Raw genomic sequence first — 22821 nt, 5'->3', positions numbered from 1 at the left:
CACATGAGAACTTGTGAAAATTTGTGAAATGCGAATGTGATCATGTGGGACTATGTTGAAATGTTGCTATGCTTAGACCTGGACTTTTGGACCTAGCATGCTTAGCTACGATCACAGCGCTTGTACCAACAGTAGAAACGTGGAAAGGCTAGTATAAGGCCGTTAGAGTATGTTATACGAATGGGAAAGACGCGCAATTAGTTATCTAAGAACGGGAACCTTGGACGCGACGTTACCCTTGTACCACTATCTTTTGACTTTTATACACTTTCGCAGCACCATTTGAGATCACGCACTTTCTGTTCTTTTCCACCTTCGTGACGGTGCTGACTAGTTCCTTTTCCTTTTTGTAGATGGTTCAACCCTATCACGCCCTTATGCGTCGCCGTTACGCTAAGAATAGGAACTTTCCGGTGGAACGCTATAGAGAGCTAGAATGGGATGGAGAGCAGTTCCTTCTGAACTTCGTCACCAATTTCTATGGTCATTGGCTTGACGCCTACGCGTACGGGACTATCCATCACGAGGGAATCATGCGACTTATCTATATACTGCCTTCCCCTTGGAGCGAGTGGACCGCTCAAGCCTCAGTATCCTACACTTGGTTTAGCCCGCCCAAGTACACGCCTCGAGGAGACTTCGTCGGCCTAATAGGAGTGTTACTGCTGGCCATGTCTGCCGCCATTGACGGACCACCACTCCATCCACCAATGCAAAGGTACTCGCCAGGAGCAGCACGCCAGATGAAGTATCGCGATGACGAGGAACCGCACGTTGCTCGCGTTCCCCGTAGAAGGACCCTTAGGATGCGTGTTTCGGCCCCTCGGAGGATCGTAAGAGAGGCCGAAGAGATGTTTACCTTGATTCCTTCACCCCTAAGCAACGAGAAGAAGGACGAGGAGATGAGATCGTTTGAGAAAGGAGAGAGTTCGAGCGCCGAAAGTGTCGGAGAGTCAGGAGAACCCGAAGAGGACGAGGGCAGAAGTGGCTAGTGCTCGAATAGCGATTTTGTTTTCTTTTCCCCACGTTTTGAATTTCTAAGAACTTCTTTTTATGTTGTTATTTTTCTTCCGCGATTGAATCGCTCTTTTCCATTCATTGTACCAAGACCTTTTGGGATCATTTTTGAAATTTTATGGGGAATTCGCACCTTTCATTCTATTACATGGCAATGAAGCCGTCTTCACTCTTTTTATCCTTATTGCATGAGTATACTTGCTCTTTCTATTATCTTCCGAGTGTTTTCCACCTTATGGTGCAACCTTATTATGTTCTCTGTTTTCCTAACAACTGCTATTGTGTGGTCTTTCTTTGGACCCTGCTTGTGAATGAGTTTAAAATCTTTTCTTCCAAAGTACCCTATCGCTACCTTGAAATGTTAAGTAAGTGCGCTAATCGTTCGAGTGTGATAAATCAGAATGCCGCCTAGACGCAACGTGAGGAACGAGGGACCTACCTCCCAGGCTTCGGTAGAAAGTGTGACGCAACCAAGACCGCCGTCACCACCTCCACCACCACCTCCTCAAGTGGATAGGGAAGTCGTGAAACTTTTCCTGGACCAAAAGCCTCCTACCTTTGACGGGATGGGTGAACCTGCGAAAGCTGAAACTTGGATACGCGCCTTGGAACGCATTTTCAAGACGTTGGTGTGCAACGAAGCGGAGAAGATGATCTGTGTAACGCATCAGCTGACCGGATCTGCTGATTTCTGGTGGGACACTAAGTTAAAGACCATGTCCCAGGATCGCATAGACGGGATGACTTGGGAGGAGTTCAAGACAGAAGTTTACGATAAGTACGTACCCAAGAGCTACCGCAAGGCGAAAGCAGCCGAGTTTCACAACCTCACCCAAGGACGTCTGTCTGTAACCGAGTATGACCGTGCACTTTGTGACATGACCCGCTATGCGCCGGAACAGACCGATACCGATGAGAAGCTGGCTGATAAGTTTCGTGAGGGCCTTAGGCACGAGATTAGGATGGCATTGGCAGTCCGCGGAACCCTTACGTACGCTGAGGCGCTAGCCCTCGCACTGGATGTAGAGGCAACAATGCCAAAGGAGAAGAGTGCGGGGAACACCGCAATGACATTACCCCCGCCACGTCCTAACCATGACAAGAGGAGATGGGAGGAGAGTAGGATCCACCATGACAATAAGCGATACCGCCCCAATGGAGGAGGACATACTTCGTTCAATCCAAGGAGCGACCCCCGTCCCAGACCACCTCAGTGTAACGCTTGCGCCAAGTACCATTTCAGGCAGTGTAGAGGACCGAACTCGAATAGATGCTTCAATTGTGGAGGAAACGGGCACTTCTCGAGGGAGTGTCCGAGCAAGGGAAACGGACCAAGGCAGAACCATCAGGGTTTCCGTCAGCAGCCAAGAGCGCCACCTACGAGCTCGGGAGCAAACCCGAATCAGCAACTGCGGCTGCAGCAGCCTGTCCGCCCAAGACTTCCAGCCCCGGCTAGAGCATACGCTATAGAGCAGAAGCAACCCAAGATCGAGCAAGGGAAGCCCGAGAGTGGAAACCTGGCAGGTATAGGCGAAATCCTTGATACCCCTATTGTTGTTTTGTTTGACACGGGCGCATCCCATTCGTTCATCTCTGAGTTGTGTGTGCATACCTTAAGCTTACCTACTAGGAAGTCTGAACATAGGATGATGGTGTCCTCACCAGTAGGAGGACTGGTTGAGATCTCTCGTTTTTGCTTGAACGTAGAAATCGTACTAGGAGAACTTCAGTTAGTTGCTCACGACCTGCGAGTTATGGCGATGAGAGACGTTGACGTGATCCTAGGAATGGATTGGTTAACTGCGAACTTTGCAACGATTCATTGTAAAGAGAGGCTAATAACCCTACAAACCCTGGGTGTGGAACTCGCCGTGTACCACGGAATCTCGATGAACCGACGAATCGCTATAGTCTCCGCGTTACAAGCCACTGCCATGCTGAAGAAAGGACGCCCGGCCTACCTTGTCTATCTCCACGGAGAAGTGAAAGGGGAAGCAAGGCTTGAAGACGTTGCTGTCGTACGAGATTTTCCCGATGTTTTTCCCGAGGAGTTACCTGGACCGCCACCAGATAGGCAGTTAGAGTTTACGATCGATCTCGAACCTGGAGCCGCCCCCATATCGAAGGCGCCGTACCGCATGGCACCTAAGGAGTTAGAGGAGTTAAAGATTCAGCTGCAAGAGCTCATGGATTAAGGATTCGTTAGGCCCAGTGTTTCGCCATGGGGTGCACCGGTGCTCTTCGTTAAGAAGAAAGATGGGTTAATGAGAATGTGTATCGACTATAGAGAGTTGAACAAATTGTCCCTCAAGAACAAATACCCTTTGCCGAGGATAGATGACCTGTTCGACCAACTCCGAGGAGCCGGGGTGTTCTCTAAGATGGATTTGAAGTCCGGATACCATCAGCTGAAAGTACGAAGGGAAGATATACCTAAGACCGCATTCCGTACCAGATATGGTCATTATGAGTTCGTGGTGATGCCGTTCGGTCTGACGAACGCCCCAGCCGTGTTTATGGATTTGATGAACCGAGTTTTCCACCCGTACCTAGATACGTTCGTCTTAGTATTCATAGATGACATCTTAGTCTACTCGAAGGACAAGAAGGAGCACGCAGAACACCTACGGATCGCGCTGGAGACGTTGAGAAAGGAGAAGTTGTACGCCAAATTCAGCAAGTGTGAATTCTGGCTGAAGGAAGTCAACTTCTTAGGGCACATCGTGTCAGCAGAGGGAATCCGAGTGGACCCCGCTAAGGTCGAGGCGGTACAACAGTGGAAGTCGCCATCGACGTAGAACGAGATTCGGAGTTTCCTGGGTTTGGCAGGATACTACCGAAGGTTCATAGAAGGATTCTCAAAGATAGCGAGACCAATGACCCAGCAGCTCAAGAAAGGAATCAAGGTGAACTGGACGCCTGAGTGTGAAGCAAGCTTCCAGCTTTTGAAGGAGAAATTGACCACCGCACCAGTGTTAGCTGTGCCAGAGCTTGGAGTCGACTACGTAGTTTACACCGACGCTTCGAAAGTCGGATTAGGATGCGTGTTGATGCAGAACAACAAGGTGATCGCTTACGCGTCGCGACAGTTGAAACCGCACGAGTTGAACTACCCTACCCACGATTTAGAGTTAGCCGCTGTAGTGCATGCACTAAAGATTTGGAGGCACCATCTCTACGGAATTAGGTGTGAAATCTTTACGGACCATAAGAGTTTAAAGTACTTCTTCGAGCAGAAGGATCTGAACATGCGACAACGGAGATGGCTCGAGCTAGTGAAGGACTACGATTGTGGTATCAACTACCGCCCCGACAAGGCAAACGTAGTGGCAGACGCTTTAAGCCGTAGAGACCATTCGCAACTCGCTGTTTTTCTAACAGAAGAGGAAAGTTTAGTGCGAGAGTTGAGTAAGTTGCGGATAGAAGTAGTTAGAACACCCGATACCGTGAAAGGCCGAATCGCCGCGTTAGTAGTAGAACCTGATCTAAGGACGAGGATCGTTGTAGCTCAATGGCTAGATGAGAAATTGGAGGATATTCGAGTCGAAGTAAGAACCGGTGAGTCCGGACAGTTTGGCGAGGCTTCCGACAACGCTCTCACCTTTGAAGGGAGACTGTGCGTACCAAACGACGAAGGACTTAGGAACGAGATCATGAGTGAAGCTCACGAAACCCCATACACTGCTCACCCCGGGAGCACGAAGATGTACCAGGATCTGAAAAATTCCTTTTGGTGGAACGGCATGAGGAGAGATGTCGCAGCTTTCGTGGGACGTTGCTTAGCCTGCCAACAGGTGAAAGCCTTACACCAACGACCGTACGGGAAGCTACAACCGCTTGAGATACCCGAGTGGAAGTGGGAGCACATCGCTATGGATTTCGTGACTGCGTTGCCAAAAACCCTTAAAGGGAACACCGCGATTTGGGTGATCATCGATCGACTTACCAAGAGTGCGCATTTCTTACCAATCCCCGTAACCCATGGATCGGATAGGCTAGCTCGGATCTACATTCAAGAGATTGTGCGACTACATGGAGTCCCAGTGACGATTACGTCTGATCGTGACCCGAAGTTTACCTCGAAATTTTGGATTAGTCTACAACGCGAGCTTGGAACACGCTTAAACTTTAGTACTGCTTTCCACCCACAATCCGATGGACAATTCGAAAGAACGATACAAACTCTCGAGGATATGCTAAGAGCCGTGGTGCTCGACAGAGGCGGAAGTTGGGAGACCGCACTCCCTTTGATCGAGTTCGCCTACAACAACAGCTTCCAAGCAACGATCGGCATGGCGCCATACGAAGCACTTTATGGGAGAAAGTGTAGATCTCCGCTCTACTGGGATGAAGTCGGCGAACGAAGAGCACTTGGACTTGACGCAGTCGAAGAGATGGTCGGAATCGTTCGACAAATTCGTGCGCGAATGAAGGAAGCTCAGGACAGACAGAAGTCGTACGCCGACGTTTGACGGACGGACTTACAGTTCCACGCTGGTGATAAAGTTTTCCTCAGAGTATCCCCGTCAAAAGGGATAGCACGTTTTGGAGTCAAGGGCAAGCTGAAACCACGTTTTATCGGGCCGTACGAAATTCTAGAAGGAGTAGGACCCGTAGCTTATCGATTAGCGCTGCCGCCCAGCCTTGGGAATGTGCACAACGTTTTTCATGTGTCGCAGTTGCGAAAGTATGTGTTCGATCCGAAGCATGTGATTCGTTACGAGGATATTGCTGTAAGCCCGGATCTGAGCTACGAGGAGCGACCCCAGATGATCTTGGATCGAAAGGTCCAAACCTTGAGAAATAAAACCACCGCCTTCGTGAAAATTCAATGGAGAAACCACAGGCCTGAGGAAGCCACGTGGGAGCGTGAGGATAAGATGATAGAGCTATACCCGGAACTCTTTCCGTAAAAGGTACCAAATTTCGGGACGAAATTTTTTTTAAGTGTGGTAGGATGAAACATCCTGGATTTTAGAACCCTAATTTTTGAGCCCTAGAATTAATTATTTGATGACGTGGAGTCGTGAATGCATTTATTTCATGGGATGCCTTGGCCAAGTCAAGCCTAGGGTTTTTGTTGAAAGTTTGAAAAGTCAAACTATTTGATTTAATGATGTGACATGTGATATATTAAGAATTTATTTAATCCTTGGGATATTTATCCAAATTAATTCCAAGAACCAATTATTTCTTTGTTTAGAGATGGAAAAATCGAGCCCCCTTATTTTTCTAGTGATTTTCGAAAATCACTATTTTTGGGAAGGAAGGAATTATTTTATTTTATTTGACTCCCTACTTGATTTCCTTCCATACCTAGAATTTAATTATTCTACCAAATCTTTCCATACTTCAAGAGATCTTGCCTTACCTTATTTTAGTTAATATTCCAAAAATCCATGCCTTATTTAAAAAGGCTAGAAATCGCCCTTACCTTGTTGCATGGAGAATTTTCCTTATTTTTATTTTGCTCCATGATATTTTATTCTATATGGAAAAATACCAAAACAAAATCATGGCTAGTTGGAGAGCCTCATTTTCGAAAATTATAGGGATTTGCCCTAGGATCTATTTTTGTTAATTCTTCTTCCCTACTTCACAATATTATTTTATTTTATTTTAATTAATTGGGAGAATGAGATCTTACCAAATATTCTATTCTAATTACCTAAAGATCTTGTTGAGCACTATAAATAAAAGAAACATCAACCCTAGCCCCCATAATTTTCGGCCCCCACCCTCTCACACACTCTCTCAATTTTTCTTCTACATTACTCCATTAATCCTTCATCCTTTGAGAAGAAATTGAAGTTTAACCCAAAAACTTTGAAGAATCAAGGCTAATACTTGTTTTCTACCGATTGTTTTTCGCTAAAAAGGTATTTTTGTTTAAGAGTTATGTTTGTTCTTCTTCTACCTCTTCTTTTTCTTCTTCTAACCGATTAATCGGTCTTCTTGAACCCTCATGCATCTTGGTTGAGTGAAAGAGGGATAAAAAGGGATGTGGGGACATGTGTATGTGTGTGTGCCGTGTGTGTGTGTGGCGTGTGTGTGTGTGTGTGTGTGTCGTGTGTGTGTGTGTTGATGTGTTGTGTAGTGTGTGTTTGATGGTTAAGTTTTCGTGTGCGATAAACATGATCTTGATTAATTAGTAATGATAAGATAAATCGTTGGGAAGAGGGAAAAGTAATGAGACATGCATGAGTAAGAGTAGTATTGAACCTAATTTGTGATATGTGCCTATGTGATTAAAAGGTGAAACTTTGGTTGCGAAGCCGGATAACGGAAAAGCGAATCTACTTGAAAACTAAGCAGTCGAGGTGGGTTTTACTCTAAAAACTCTCTTTTATTTTATCAAAATGTTGTTCGGGGTTATAAGGGTGGTTTAACTGTTATGCCATGCCTATGTTTGTTTAAATGTGATTGTTGGATATGCTTATACGAATTCGGGTCTGAGTATGGGCCGCAAGCCCTACCAGGCTGTGTACACAATGGGATCGAGAGCCGTCCTTGCTAGTCGGCCGGTCTCGTGGGCGAAAAGTGTGGCCACACTTTCGTTGCACCATGGAATGATTGTTAATTGATGAGAAAATGGGAGGTTATTTTGACTGGCCAGTCTATGAAAATATATATTTTGTGATACTCGTGATATTCCTTTCATAACTGCTTAAAACTCGAGTTCACTTGGTAAGGGTGGCATAACTTATAAAATGTTTTGGCAACGAGCTCACTGAGTATTTCAAAATACTCAGCCCTGCATGTGTTTTCCTTACGTGCAGGTTGAATGACGACGAGTGGTGGCGGGTGTTGAGCAGATTAATGAATTAAAAATGATATGTTGAACTTCAAGCGTAGTTGTGTCTTCATACATAGCTTTACTTTCTCTTGGTCGTTTTCCGCTGAATTTTTGATACACTCTAGAATTTCTTTTTGGAATATTTGTATCTTGCCTTCGGTTTGAAGCCTTAGTCTTTCCTTGTGATTTTGACTGGAGATGATGTCGTACTCTCGAGATTTTTTATCGTGATTTATGATGCTTTTCTTTCCTCTAATCATCTAGGTTAAGTTGTTGCATTTAATACTCTGATATCTCTTTCAATTCTTTTGGTCAATACTCTTTAAATGAAACCCTAGTCTATGTTTACTTCTTTAGAGTTGGTTTTGGGTAGCAGCCGCCGCATTTATTGTATCCTAGGAGGGCGGGCTGTTACACAGATGGTGTTATTTGTGCATGGTGCTCATACTTAAACTACATGGAGGAGTACAGATCACCGACATCACCAAAAAGACTTTTCTTTACAATTTACCCTTGTGTAAGTCATCTACTTTTATATTTTGAAAATTTACAAATAAATCAATTGATTTCTGCATGGATGATCTTGTTCTTTCTTGTGAAGATCGACACAATTGTCCATCGTCCAGCTGCGTGGGATATGATCCGCACTATTCAAGAACTAACTATAAATTTGAATGATGAAGTGGAGAAAATCCCCAATTTCAAGTGGGATGACATGGATATGGTAATTGTAGTACTCCCTCCGTCCCAAGGAAGATGACCCCTTTCTTGGGCGGCACGGGATTTTATGCGGTTATATTTTGTTTGTTAAGATGAGAGAGTAAAGTAAGAGTGGGGGAATAAAGTAGAGATAGAGGTGTTTCCTTTTTAAGTAATGGGTCATCTTAGTTGGGACAAACTAAAAAGGAAAGTGAGTCATCTTCAATGGGACGGAGGGAGTACTATATAAAACATTGAAAAAATGTGACAAATTTTAACTAACACTTTACCTTTTTTCTCTGTAGGTGTTCTTCCCAATTTCTTCAAATAATCACTATTATGCAATATGCTTCTTTTTCGGTAGAAAGTCAGTTGTTATACTTGATAATTGTGACGACGGGGATTATAAGAATGTAGCAGCTAAATATGGTGTCATTCGTGAGACTGTGGTATGTTGAAATACGGATCACACTGCTCGTGCATTATGTAATGTTGTAGTTCTTATAACATTATGAATCTAATGCAGTTGTCAGTCATTTATTTTTATTTTCTGCAGAAAATATGTTTCTGTGAATACCTCAACCTAATCGGCTGCCACCTTCAATCGAAATCTATCATCAATGCACAAATAGAGAGGATCAAATTACCATGGATGACAGAACCTGACAAAGAAGATTGTGGTGTGTATTTGATGAGACACCTTGAAACTTATATGGGTCAAAAGGGGCATGAATGGAACCGTGGTTTCACTAGTAGGAACACGGGGGGTGCTTCAAATGATGAGGGCAAAGTACTGTAGTGCACTAATGTTGGCAGATAAAAATGAAGTGAAGGATGAGAACAAACTGAAAATATCAAGGTATTATGCACTATCCACCAAGTTCAAGAAGATTGATGTGGAGCAGATGATCACCAACTTTCCAAAGAATGTTTTTTAATTTCCACTTGTCGTAGTAGAGTAGTACCCCTCTATCCCATTAAAAATGCAACGTTTTCCTTTTTTTGTTGTCCCATTAAAAATGAAACGTTTTCTAAAATGGAAACAACTCTATCTCTACTTTTTCATCTATCTTACTTTACTCTCTCTTCATTAACTCACAAAACAACACTACATAAAATCTCGTGCCGATTCCCAAATGTTGCATTTTAAGTGGGACGGAGGGAGTACTAAACTGTAGGAATCTGTTTTTTAATTTCCACTTGTCGTCGCAGTAGTAGTACTAGATTGTAGGAACTTGTTTTTAAATTTCCACTTGTCATAGTAGTGGTACTAGATTGTAGGAACCTCAATTTCAATTCAGAGTAGTACATTGATTTTTCAGAAATGCATGTTTTTAAAGTTTAAGTTAATAATTTTTCTATAGAACTTAATCCTCAGTGTTGTTTTTTTATTTTAATATATCTGTAAATGTATAATCAGGACATAGAATTATTGAATTCCGTAGAAATGTGGAATTACATATATAATTATTAAACTAGTTAAGGACTTATCCCACGGTTTGTGTTAATACATTACAATAAAATATATACTTCATCAAGATTCAAAACTATTAAAATGTTGCATTAGAAAATTATTTAACTACGCAATATAGCAGTAGTAATTGTTATAGATACCAATGAAATTGTGAAATAATTGGTCATGTTAGAAGATTGAGATAATTAGTTAATTTAAGAAGTTGTGATTTATTTCCCCAATCCCATAAAAATATGCACTCTTTCCTTTTTACTTCGTAAAAAAATACATTTTTCAATTTTGGAAATTCTTTTATCTCTAACGGGATGGGACTCATTCCCCACTAGTAATACTTTAATTACTTTTTTCTCTCTAGCTCTATCTTATTTTACTAATTTTGCATTAAAATTCATATCAAACCCAATATTTTTTAGGAGACGGAGGGAGTACATGGAAATTATTATCATATTAATGTAATGGGTATTAATACTTTATTCTTATATTTGTCATACATGAATATAAAGTTCAAAATTATTTAAATTAGTGAGAATCAACTATCAAGTGACGACCCAATTACTTGAACATGTTCATCAATTGGAAAAAATCAATTCCAACAAGATTCACAATACAATGAATTACAAAACGCAAAATTAGATTACATTCACCATTTTACCATATAACTCATAATAACAAAAAAACATTACACATCTCATAAAGAGTTTTAAACATGATCACAATACGTCTGACTATTGTAATAAACGTCCTAAAACACTCCACAAACTTAACAATCAAAAAAAAAAAAAAAAAAACTAAAGTCACTCACTTCATTCCGTAATTTTATTTTTCCCTTCTGCGTTTTTGCAATTACGTGAATCATGATGGCCAACTTCACCGCATTTTGCGCAACGGCGACCAGGTTTGCTCATCATTCGTATAGCTTTTTCCCTCCTTGAAATCAATCTACTGCCGCTGCCCTTTGTGCTAACTAACTGCGGTGGATGCACCTCTATTACACTTGGAACTTCACATCCATAGAAGCTCTCAATCATCTTCTTCTTCTGAGCTGCTGACATTACGACACCATCACCTAGTAGTTGTTTCTTGCCGTCGTCAATAATAGCAGTAGCAGCATGCATTAGATCAATGTTACTCTCGACACCTTGCACTAGTTCAAACAATGATTCATACAACTTGCTGTGTGCCCTCTTTTACTCGTCAACAAAGGAAAAATTCTGATCATTCTCACACGAAACACCATGTACAGCCTTCATTAGTGGTGTCTTCAACCACCTCCTTCCAAATAGCTTCTCCGGAATCAACTTCAAGTGCTTATTTTTCAATACCAAAAATATGTGGCTGCAAATTCTACCAACCCTTTCAAACATTCTACAGCCACAGTAATATGAATCCTCAGAAATATAATGAGTCACTGTCCATGTGTTCTCACGGTAGTCTTCCACCTACACAAATAAATCATGTAATGACTACAATTAGATCCTTACTGATGCACGCAATTTTATAAACATATTAGAGAAAATAATATCCAACATTCAACGCAATTACCTTGTAAACCTCCGTAAAAGTATCTTTACAAATCTGTGTTATACTGCTGCTATAACACGCATCCAATATCTCCTCCTGAACTGCTTTGAAGCCAGTACCAGTGTAAATCGTTGAAGCATGCTTCTCTATAGACATCTTTGTCTTCAATGTAGGAACAATGGTGGAGTCCAAATAGTCAAGATGTGTGCTATTATTTCGCTGGGCTTCCAAAGCATGATTGAAATTCATTATGAAAACAGCAAGATTAACTCTTGATTTGGAGTACCTCTTGAAAAAAAATGTTCTGTGATTCTGACACGGAAGTAGTTCTCATCAATGAACTCATTGGAAAGTCTCTAAAGTACGCTGGAACCCAGAACTTTCTCGATGCAAACATCGGTTCGAACCAATCATCACCTTCCAATCCATATTTTTCCATAATACCTTTCCATGTAACTTCAAATTCCTCGGGTTCTATTAGCTCGGACCACACACAATCAGATAACTCCTTCTTAAAATCTTCATTAGCACGCAAAACCTTCGAGACTTTGTCGGCAAGCTTGTTCATAATGTGCCACATGCACCACCGATGCCTAGTATTAACCAATACATTCTGAATAGCAGATTTCATGGCCAAATCTTGATCAGTCACTATCAACTTCGGTGCCGAACCCATACATTTCACGAATTGGTTAAACAACCAAGAAAATGACTCAGTACCTTCATTAGCTAACAAACCAGCAGCAAATGTTATAGGCTTCCCATGATTATCCTTCCCCGTAAATGGAGCAAATATCATACGATACCTGTGAAAAACTTTGACATTAAGTTACAAACACCCTTTGTCATTGCATAATACACATCTGTCTTCTGCATTTACACAGTAAATGTCATGAACTGAATAGGTAATTATGTTACCAGAAAATATACAAATGCACAAATAAAAACGTGGGTTTATAAAAATAAAAATATCATCCCAATGTTCATTTCAAACCATATACATCCTCATTACATATTGAGCAGTCGTTTATGACAAAAATAAATCATATGCACCATAAGATAGGACCATCAACAACTCATACTGTGACAACCATATACAAGCACACTTATAAAAATTTTAAGAATAAATAAAATTACCTATTTGTAGAATATGTGGTGTCAAAGGCAACCACATCCCCATACATGTGATAACTCATCCTCGAATAGGCATCACACCAAAACAAACTTATTAATCTGTTTGTGAATCCTGCTCATACTCAAATGTAAATGCGTCACAAACTTCTTTCTTCTTACGCATTTCATTAAGCAATATTTGTACATCATAACCATTTGCATACCCTCTGACGTCACGAGTAAAATTTCTAACTTCTGAAACGGTACACCCAACTGAATCATATCCACCAAGCAAATCATTCAAAAGCCTATAACTATCAGTGGGTCCAATATTTGCATTTGCACAATTAATTAACAGCTTCTGCTTCACTAAATCCATAGAACGATTCAATTTCATAAAACGCTGATGAAGTGGGTCAACCAGTTCATGGTTGTGTCCTTCCACAAAATCATGAACTACATCTCCAACACAACCTGAAAACTTAAACACCACTCTAGCGCTGCAACAACACTTCTTTAATCCACGTTTCCGTTTTGGGATAAAGCCCTCTTCATTCTCTTTCTTTTGTCCTTGCTTAGAACACGCGACGTATAGCCAAATAATTTTATCACCAACCTTTTTCGAACCATTCTTCCTTGTGTCAAACCCAACCAAACGAGCATAATTATTATAAAACTCTTTTGCATCATCCAATGTACGGAAGATTTGGCCTTTGTACGGCTTCATGTCCTCGGTGCACTCCGGCGTGTAAATGACTATAAAATAAATAGACATAATTAACAAACTAACAACAAAATATACTTGCATTATAAGTAACTCTCATACGTATTATACAATTGGAAAAGGTCTCCATTATTATACATATTTTTTACTTTGCTGATGTCTTTCAAAATTATTACAGCAACATAAACATGGTCTATAATTACCATTTCATATCATAGTTCTATATTTATTGTACACCAATAAACTAGAAATCACGAATTCACTTAAATTTTTTGTTACAATCGTGACAAAAAAAAATGCAATTCTAAAAAAGATTACCTTCATCATCCATATCGACACCGTCGTCACCTTCGTCAGGATCATCATCGGCACCAATGCCTGCATCATGGTAGGAGATATTATCTGCAAGCCCGTTGCAAAACCCAAAGTCACACTGATCTTCATTCGTGGGGACAAAACCATCGCAAAATGCAGACGAAGACGATCCAGGATCCATACTATCTATTAGGGAGCAACAAAGTATGAAATGAAAAAGAGAAACATAAAAAATTTTATTAACTCAGATTTCTCATACTGCAATAACACACGAACAGTAATTCGTGTTATGGTTACTTAGGTTAGTTATATTCATTAATATATGATATTTTAATTTAAAAATATAACTATCCCACAAATATAGGACATGATCAAAACTGCCGAATTACAAACTACCATGTTTACCCTTATACGTATTTATAACATATTTAAATCACATATTTAATTAATATTGATGACAAATCAACACCACTACATTAAAAGATCCAACGGTCTCCTTTTGGCCTTGGTTCTACATTTAAGAATAGTTCTATCTTGATCAAAACCCTATATATAATAGAATAGGGTTCTATTCTAATGCTTATAACACCCTAATCCAAAATCAAGACTAAATCTCTACTCTTGGATTTTAAAATGAGTGGATGAGATTAAAGCTCACAAATCTCAATAAATAATAGAAAAAATATCAACAAAAGGGTAATATTGTCATTATGTTATCATATCTTAATTTTCGTGAGTGTTTTTTTATATCAACATTGTGTATTACAAATATCAACAATATGACATTAGAATATCAACACAAGGACAAGAAAATATCAACACATTTTTATTGAGATTGGACATGCATAATATTGAGATTTTGCCTACAATATATTGAGATTTTTTGTTGCCTTTGTTGATAAGCTGCTTATCAACATGTGCGAAAATTGAAATATAATTTATCAAATTTCATCACCCGAACATCGTCGGAACATATGCAATTGAGATCTTGTTGGAATCCTTATTAAATTATCTTTAATTTGATATATTTTTTGCGAAAAAATAATTTAAATTGAGAGAGTTACGTAAATTTAAAGATTTGAGATGATTTTGAGGAGAGAGAAAGTAATTAATACCCTTTTAATTTAATTAATAATTATTTAAATTTAAAATATATTACACTTGACATTATATCAACCACAAGATCTTCTAATCTAATGGTTAAAAATTGGTCTCAATTTTAGATTGCTAATTAGTTAGCAATTGATCACCATCCCTATATATATATATATATGGATGTACTAAGATGACAACCCTCTTTATTATAACACCATACCACCATTTTAGGCCATTGGATCTGAAAATCGTGTGTTTGTCATGCTACCACGTGTAAAAACACGGAGGGATAAAATATGAAATTTCTATTTTTACGTTACCAGATTGCAGTACTGTTCATTGAATATTGCAGTCTTACCACAACAATAATTGCAGTTTACCACGACTGCAATATCTAATGCAGTAGACTGCAATATCTAATACAGTAGACTGCAAACCCGTGTTTTTTCACGAAACTTAATCCTAGGCGTCCATAGACGAGATCTAACGGACTATATTGGTGGTATGGTGTTATCCTATCTATGGTGGCACCATAGTGCACCCCTATATATATATATATATATATATAGGGATGTATTCATATATTTTTCCCATATTTTGTTCTTTTTCCTTTTTAATCTTGTCCATCCATTTGCAAGATCTAATGGCCCAAAATAGGGCCTGATTAATTAAATTATATTCATTAAAATAATCGAAAAGGGCCTTATTGTCTTTCACATTTAATTTAGTTATGGTAAGTAGCTTGATTTTCTCCATCAAAAGATTTCAGACTTTATTTTCTAATAGGGCCTGTTGTATTGTATTTCGCGATTTATGTAATGTACGAATATCAGTGTATAATGCATTCATTCTTTTCCGTAATGTACGATTTATGGCATATAATGACTATAAATTCTGATATGCATGTTGTTTTGTTTTTATGTGTAGTGTTCGTTATACCAGAATGTTCTCCACAATTGAAACTTAATTTGCACAAGTTCATAAAACTTGAAATTGTTCACAACTAGCTAACCAACAATTCTGATATTATCACTTCCAACATTAAGCTATCAAAACCAAAAAAAAAAAAAACAATAGTGTTCCAATCCCAAAAAAACATCATATCCATAAAGTATCCATACGATCACTCCCCATACTTCTCCACCCCATACATCCTATCCACTCTTTACGGTATGTACTGGTCTCTGCTTTGTCCTCCGATAATCTATGCCGAAGCTTCTGGGCTAATACAATTAGAATTACATCATCTACTACTTCGTCAAAATCAACGCGACGCTGCTTACTTGCTGACCAAAAAAAAGAAAGAGATATGTATTCCATGAGTTTTCTGTAATGCACAAAATCTTGCACATTAATGTTAACAAATGAGTAAATAATGCATAAAAATCAATTTATCCGATGCATAGATAGACACCTTTTCTCAATAATGTAAAATGTCTACTATGTAATGCATAATATCAGCATAATAATGCATAATATGAACTTAATAATGCAAATATTTACTATTACAAATTGGGTAACTAATACAAAGATTCAAACTTAGAAATAGTTCAGTTTTGCTTATACTTAAAAACGTACACACCATTACTTAATAATGTACATTTTCAACTAAATAATGCATATTATTAACCAAATAATGTACATATTTGAAACTGTTTCAATGTAACCAATGTACATATTATTATCCGTAAACACAATGAACAAATAATGTTCATTTTCAACCAAATAATGCAGCATATGTGCATAATAATGTGACAACAAAGGACAACACTTCAAGCAACAATTGAACAGAGATATAATAAACTTATAATGCTAATAATAATGATACAAATGCACAAAAAAAAACTGAATAATGCACCAAAATGGAAGACAAGAAACTTGCAGAGTGTTAAAATGGTGCAGCATTCTCACCTTCGGACTGCGTGGGCTGACTTTTGTATGGGCGACCTCTTTTCGACATCCCAACGCTAACAAACACAACAACAACAGAAACCATTTTACACAGAACGATAGCTCATTCGTCTGCGGAACCAACAAACATACAACCTATACCCAAACTTAAAGCAAAATCGACAAATTCAGGACGAATTCAACCCAAAAATGACAACACCACTTAAATATATATATAAATATATATAGGATTGTGTTAAAATGACAACACCACTTAAAGTAACACCATACCACCATTCCTAGCCAATCATTTGTACATGTGGACGAATAATAAGCTGCCATGTGGCAATCATAAAAATTGCTCAAGGGTAAATTTTCACGGACTGCAATATCCAATACACTAGACTGCAATTTTTCCCGACTGCAATATCCAATACGCTAGACTCCAATCTATAGATTGCAGTCTAGCGTTTATACTATTGCAGTCTAGCATATATAATATTGCAGTCTTGCGTGGTGTCATAGTGTCATTTTTAGAGTGTTGTCATTTTAACGCACCCCTATATATATATATAGAGGAGTGATCAATGTTTAACTAATTTTAAGTGTATAACTAGAGAACAAATCTCAGCCACACATCTTAATACTCCAAATTAATCTTATGGCTTGACTATTTTTACATATTTTAATTAAAAAGTAATTAACAAGGGAATATTTGAAAACCATATTCTATGAGAGATTCACGCTAAATCCAGATCTTGCTACAACAAAATCATCCAGATTTTTGGCGACGCCGTCCTCTGCTCCACCACCGATAAACCTCCATGCTCGCGCCTCACCTTCTTGTTCTTATCTTCCATCTCCTACAACTTCATCTCCATCTACGCCATCACTAGCGTCTTGCGCAATAGCAAGAGAATCATCTTCTTCCTTGACGGAGTCCATCGCTTCAATATGATGCAACAAAACTTATGCAGATTTGCTACAATCTCCATCGCTCACGCTCATGTTCAACAATCACATCTTGCAAAATATTCATCTCAAGAGCTAATTTCCTCATCTTAATTGTTGATTTCACGAACAACTATATCAGTTTTCTCACAAGAGCTGATTTCTCCATCGTCAATTGTTAAATTCACGATCTGCTATATCAATTTTCATCGCAAAGCTGATTTCTCCATCGCTAATAGTCGATTTCATGATATGCTAATTCAGGATTCCATCGCAAGAGTTGATTTTTCTATCTCATGAATTTGTGAGACGATCAAAGATGGTGCAATGTAAGACAAAATTGGTTCACTTTACCTTCATTACAGTTCGCTCGTATAAACGCATATGAAGCATATGTTGGTGTTAGTATTTAATGAAAAATGTTTTGAGTGCTTAAACATGTAATCACAATATACTATACTATAAAGACAATACACTTCACTCTAAAGGCATTATACTTCACTATAAAACCCATACAAAATTGTACACACAATATACTTCACTATAAAGTGAAAACAGTTCACTATAAATACGGTATACTACACTATAAACATGCATCACAAACACTTCACTCTAACCATGGAATGCCCCACTCTAAGCACATTTTACTTCACTAAAATGATAAAATAGTGCTCTATAAGCATGGATCACAAACACTTCACTCTAGCCATTGAATACTTCATTGTAGTCATTTCAGCGAAGTATATTGAGCATATAGTGATATATATTGTGCATATAGTGAAGTATGTTCAGCATGCCTTATAGTGTACTGATTTTCCACTTTAGTGAAGTATATTGAGCATATAGTGATGTATATTGTGCATATAGTGAAGTATATTCTGCATGTGTTTTAGTGTATTGTTTTTTTTCATTTTAGTGAAGTATACTGAGCATATAGTGATGTATATTGTGCATATAGTAAAATATGTTCCGAATGCCTTATAGTGTATTTTTTTTCCATTTTAGTGAATTATTTTCTGCATTCCTTATACTATAAACAAAATATTAATGTAAAATATGAACAGACTATTTAATGTAAATGAACTGAATACATTTTACAGTGAACAAAATAGATATATATTATGAATTATATCACTTTGTACAATTGTTCATGAAATTTGTTGAAGTTCTCAATCATTTTTTCCACATCTATGTCCATATGTCTCTACAATCTTCAATCATAGATGCCAAAGTTTCATTCATGATCTGCTTCCGCTGTTCTATGTCTTTCTCTCCGTCTTTCATTAAGTATACCTGCAATTTTCGAAAATGTTAATAACAACATTCATTATAAAGGCAAAACAATTCATTGCAATATATACATCACTATTAGCATAAAACACTTCACTATAAACACAATATACTTGACTCAAATGCCAAAATGGTAAACTCAATATACTTCACTCTAACACAAGAATACTTCATTCTAAGCATGTTTTAATTCACTGAAATATAAAAAACAAAGCACTTTAAGCATGGATGACAAACACTTCACTCTAACACTAGAATACTTCACTCTATGCATGTTTTAATTCATTGAAATGGAAAAACAAAACACTTTAAGCATGGATGACAAACACTTCACTCTAAGCATGTTTTACTTCACTGAAATGGAAAAACAAATCAATATAAGAATGGATGACAGACACTTCACTCTAACCATGAAATACTTCACTCTAAGCAAGTTTTACTTCACTGAAATGAAAAAACAAAGCACTTTAAGCATGGATACAAACACTTCACTCTAACACTGTAATACTTCACTCTAAAGCATGTTTTACTTCACTGAAATGGAAAAACAAATCAATATAAGAATGGATGACAGACACTTCACTCTAACCATGAAATACTTCACTCTAAGCATGTTTTACTGAAATGGAAAAACAAATCAATATAAGAATGGATGACAGACACTTCACTCTAACCATGAAATACTTCACTCTAAGCAAGTTTTACTTCACTGAAATGGAAAAATAAAGCACTTTAAGCATGAATGACAAACACTTCACTCTAACCATGAAATACTTCACCTAAGCAAGTTTTACTTCACTGAAATGGAAAAATAAATCACTTTAAGCATTGATCACAAATGAAAAAAAAACCCAGTAAACTCCCATAGCAATATACTAGTTCACCATACATACAATATATTTCACTATAATCACAATATACATTGCTCAAAGTTCAATGTAAATACAATATACTAAACCAAAAATAAATTTCACTGTAAATCCGTATAAGTTTACAGATATCTCACACAAATTCCTTGAATTGCAACATTTGCACACCGTTTTCTTCTTCTTCTCCAATATAAATCATGTTCCGGCAACCAAATTCCACATCTCCAGCATCATTTTCCCCTCAGCCGTCGGATGGAGCAGCTGAGCGACGCGATCATCGCCTTTTTCTCCTCTGTCGCTCTTTGCATTACCAGTTTGAAGCCTTGGTCGGAGGAAACGAATGAAGAAATACGTCGAGGAATGGAGGACGCAGCGCCGAAAATTGATGGAGGAAAGCACAGTGATGAGCCCTAACTATGCGACGATGAGGAATGGAGGATATGGCGGCTGGAATGGAGGAAACATGACGAAGAATAGAGGTCACGATGGCGGAACCCTATGTATTCGACGGAGAGAGAATGGCATTTGGAGAAGAAACATACGGAAGTAACATGTTCAAATGAGGGAAAGAGAAGACCCATCTCATTTTAATTCAGCAAAATGACCACTATACTCCCGAGTGAACTAAATTATTCATATAGTGAATCAAAACCTAAATATAATACTAGAATTCTAAAAAGAATCTTTTCCTTGATTTCTTGATCTTGTGGCTAGGATTTGTTCTCTAGTTATATGCGTAAGGGGTATTTGCCCTATATCACTACTCTCTCTCTCTCTCTATATATATATATATATATATATATATATATATAATATATAAAGGAGTGATCAATGTCTAACTAATTTTAAGTGTATAACTAGAGAATAAATCTCAGCCACACATCTTGTTACTCCAATTTAATCTTGTAGGTTAAACAAATTTTCAGATTTTTGTTAAAAATAATAGCCCAAGGGCATTTTTGGAATTAGTATATCAACATGAATTTAATATCTCAAACTCAACGTGATTTCTCCCAAATTCAAAGTGCGTTTTCTTCCAAAATTCAAGCGCCAATTTCTTTCGAATTCAAGCGCCGATTTCTTCCATATTCAAGCGCTGATTTCTTCCAATCTCAACCAAATTTGTTCATAGAATCAACGTGAATTGTGTTGTGCGATTTCTGAACCAAATTCAGCCAAATTCGTTCACGTGTGACCGCGACATCGCTTCCCGGGCAAATCGCGACGTCGCTTCCCGGTCAAATCGCAACGTCTGGATTCCTTATCACATGGATTCAATTCCAATACATTCGTCCGAAGATTATTTCGATTTTGATTCATCTTGAGAGGAAGGAGAAACTGAATCTAAAGGTAATTATCAATTATTATCAAATTAAGTGTTGTTGCTCAACATAATTAGATTGTGTATGATGTGAAAAGACGTTAAAGTGAAGTATATGTTACGAACAGTGAAGTAATATGATCAATATGCGTTGTAGTGTAGTAAATATGCTTTATAGTGAGCAAATATGCTCTATCGTGTATTAAATATACTTTATAGTGAAGTAAATATTGTTTGTAGTGAAGTAAATATGATGTTTATACTGATATTTGATATTTCAGTGAACAATATTGTTTAGTTTACTGTTTTTTATTTTAGTGAAGTATATTGTGCATATAGTGAACTATTATATGCTCACAGTGAAGTATATTGTGAACTAAAATTTGCTTACAGTGAAGTGTATTGAGCATGCCTTAAGTACTTTTTTTTTCATAGCATATAGTGATGTATATTGACCATTTAGTGAACTAGTATATGTTTACAGTGATGTATATTTCTGCATGCTTATAGTGTATTGTTTTTCCATTTCGGTGAAGTATATTAAGCATTCAGTGAACTACAATATGCTTACAGTGAAGTATATTGAGCATGCCTTATAGTGTACTATTTTTATTCATTTCAGTGAAGTATATTGAGCATGTAGTGAACTTAGTATATGCTTACAGTGATGTATATTGAGCATGCTTTATAGTGTACTGTTTTTTCATTTCAGTGAAGCATATTGTTCATATAGTGAATTATATTGAGCATAAATTGAAGTATATTCTGTATGCCTTATAGTGATTTTAATATGGCTCACAAGTTTTGACCTTTATTGAAGTTCATCCTCCTTGTCAGTACAAAGGGAAGTAAAAGTAAGAAGAAATCGAAGAAGGAGTTAGCAATGAAGTTATCAATGAAACCAGGTGGAAAATGTAGAAATTGTCATTAGATTGGACACCATGATTCGAGGAATTGCAAAAAGGGGAATGTGAAGGCAAAACAGAGGCAGTGAGGATTTGGACAGAAATAGTTCACTTGTAGAGCACTTATGACTCATTTTTAGTACACTTTTGAGTGATTTTTATTTCAATTACATGTTTTGGTTCATTTGTTGTGAACATATACTTACAGTGAAGTTGAAATACTATATAGTGTAGTAACACTTGTGTATAGTGATGTAAAACTGCTCTATAGTGAAACAAATATGTTCTGCAGTGAAGTAAATTAATAGTCAACATAGTATTGAATTTAATTGAAACAGATGAGCTTTATATTGAACTAAATGACACATATTATGAACTATATCAATTTCATACAAATGGTCATGAACGTTTGAAGTTTACAATCATTTTTCCACATCTATCTCCATGTTGTTGCTACATTCTTGATAATGCTTTGATATTGTTACTAAGTTATTCAATGACTCGTGGTTTGTTTCCGACAACATTAAGCACTGCAATACTTTGCTCTTAGCCTTTGGAGTATTCCCTTGCTTCTTCTTTTAGGCAATACATTTTCAATCTTGTTCTCGCTCACCATAGTAACAGTCGTCATATACTTCACTCTAAGGTCTATACACCTGAAATCACAAAACACAATAAGACATACATTATATATTCACTTCAAAGGTAAAACACTTCACTCTTAGGATTTATTAGTTCACTTTAAGCTCTATACACTATAAGAATGGATCACAAACACTTCACTCTATGCATGAAATACTTCACTCTAAACACATTTTACTTCACTGAAATGATAAAATAG

General features: G+C 37.8%; 1 protein-coding gene across 1 annotated transcript; it reads right to left on the bottom strand.

The window, feature by feature from the left end:
- Nucleotides 1–10789: 10789 nt before the first annotated feature.
- On the bottom strand, nt 10790–13840 carry LOC125206153 (protein FAR1-RELATED SEQUENCE 5-like). Its single transcript, XM_048105445.2, has 6 exons — nt 13663–13840; nt 12845–13376; nt 11794–12313; nt 11529–11669; nt 11212–11425; nt 10790–11130 (listed from the first exon to the last, which is right to left on the bottom strand). The coding sequence occupies exons 1-6, from the start codon at nt 13838–13840 to the stop codon at nt 10790–10792; spliced, it is 1926 nt and encodes a 641-aa protein (XP_047961402.1).
- Between the last annotated feature and the right edge of the window lie 8981 nt (nt 13841–22821).

The sequence above is a fragment of the Salvia hispanica genome, chromosome 6 (genome assembly GCF_029641045.1).
Source record: "Salvia hispanica isolate PSC_SH4W2 chromosome 6, Shi_PSC_v1, whole genome shotgun sequence".
In the NCBI taxonomy this organism is placed as follows: domain Eukaryota; kingdom Viridiplantae; phylum Streptophyta; class Magnoliopsida; order Lamiales; family Lamiaceae; genus Salvia; species Salvia hispanica.
This window is presented reverse-complemented; position numbering and strand designations above follow the sequence as displayed.